Source organism: Piliocolobus tephrosceles, chromosome 21, assembly GCF_002776525.5.
Source record: "Piliocolobus tephrosceles isolate RC106 chromosome 21, ASM277652v3, whole genome shotgun sequence".
Taxonomy (NCBI): Eukaryota; Metazoa; Chordata; class Mammalia; order Primates; family Cercopithecidae; genus Piliocolobus; species Piliocolobus tephrosceles.
This window is the reverse complement of record NC_045454.1, coordinates 18,077,188-18,078,234: the sequence shown is the minus strand read 5'-3', so window position 1 is coordinate 18,078,234 and position 1,047 is coordinate 18,077,188. Positions and strand designations below refer to the sequence as shown.

The 1,047-nt window shown below is 52.0% G+C and overlaps 1 protein-coding gene across 1 annotated transcript in view; it reads left to right on the top strand.

Annotated features, from left to right (window-relative positions):
• Positions 1-1,047, top strand: part of PLEKHG2 (pleckstrin homology and RhoGEF domain containing G2) — a 20,134-nt gene that overhangs the window by 15,862 nt on the left and 3,225 nt on the right. Inside the window, exon 9 of the mRNA XM_026447698.1 lies at positions 589-921. Within this exon, the coding sequence (XP_026303483.1) occupies positions 589-921 (333 nt within the window). The remainder of the gene's footprint in view (positions 1-588; positions 922-1,047) is intronic.

Sequence of the window (1,047 nt, the reverse complement as noted above, 5' to 3'; positions counted from 1 at the left end):
CAGGAGAATGGCGTGAACCTGGGAGGCAGAGCTTGCAGTGAGCCAAGTTCGCGCCACTGCACTCCAGCCTGGGCGACAGAGCAAGACTCTGTCTCAAAAAGAAAAAAAATTTGAAAAAATTGGCCAGCCTGGGTGACAGAGCAAGACCCCGTCTCAAATAAATAAATAAATAAATAAACAAAACTTAAAAGAAAAAAAAATTGGCCAGGTATGATGGCACACACCTGTAGTCCCAGCTACTCAGGAGGCGGAGGTGGGAGGATTGCTTGGACCCAGGAGGTCGAAGCTGCAGTGAGCTATGATCGCACCATTGCACTTCAGCCTGGGCAACAGAGTAAGACCCTGTCTAAAAAAAAAAACAAAACAAAATCCGGGCATGGTGACTCACGCCTGTAATCCTAGCACTTTGGGAGGCTGAGGCAGACGGATCACTTGAGGTCAAGAGTTTGCAACCAGCCTGGCCAACATGGTGAAACCCTGTCCCTACTAAAAATACAAATACCAGGCAGACATTGTGGCAGGTGCCTGTAATCCCGGCTACTCAGAAGGCTGAGGCAGGAGAATCGCTTGAACCCGGGAGGCAGAGGTTGCAGTGAGCAGAGATGGCGCCATTGCGCTCCAGGCTGGGCAACAGAGCGAGACTCCATCTCAAAACAAACAAACACAAATGAAGGGGATTGGGGCTTGGGGTCCTCTGTGAGGGAGGAGTCTCGGCTTTTGCCTTCCATTGCTTTCCCTCCTTCACAGCACGCTGGCAGCGAAGGTGAACTCTACCCCTCAGAATCTCAGCCACCAATTTCAGGCTCTGGACCGCCTGAGGACCTAGAGGATGCTGGACCTCCAACACTGGACCCCTCTGGGACCTCAATCACTGAAGAAATCCTGGAACTGCTAAATCAGCGAGGCCTTCGAGATCCAGGGGTGAGCTGGCTGTCCATCATGGTGTCCTTGGGCCTGTAGGTGTGGGCACACAGACCAGGGACCAGGTAGGCCAGCCCATGCTCATACCTTTTTTTTTTTTTGAGATGGAGTCTTGCTCTGTTGCCC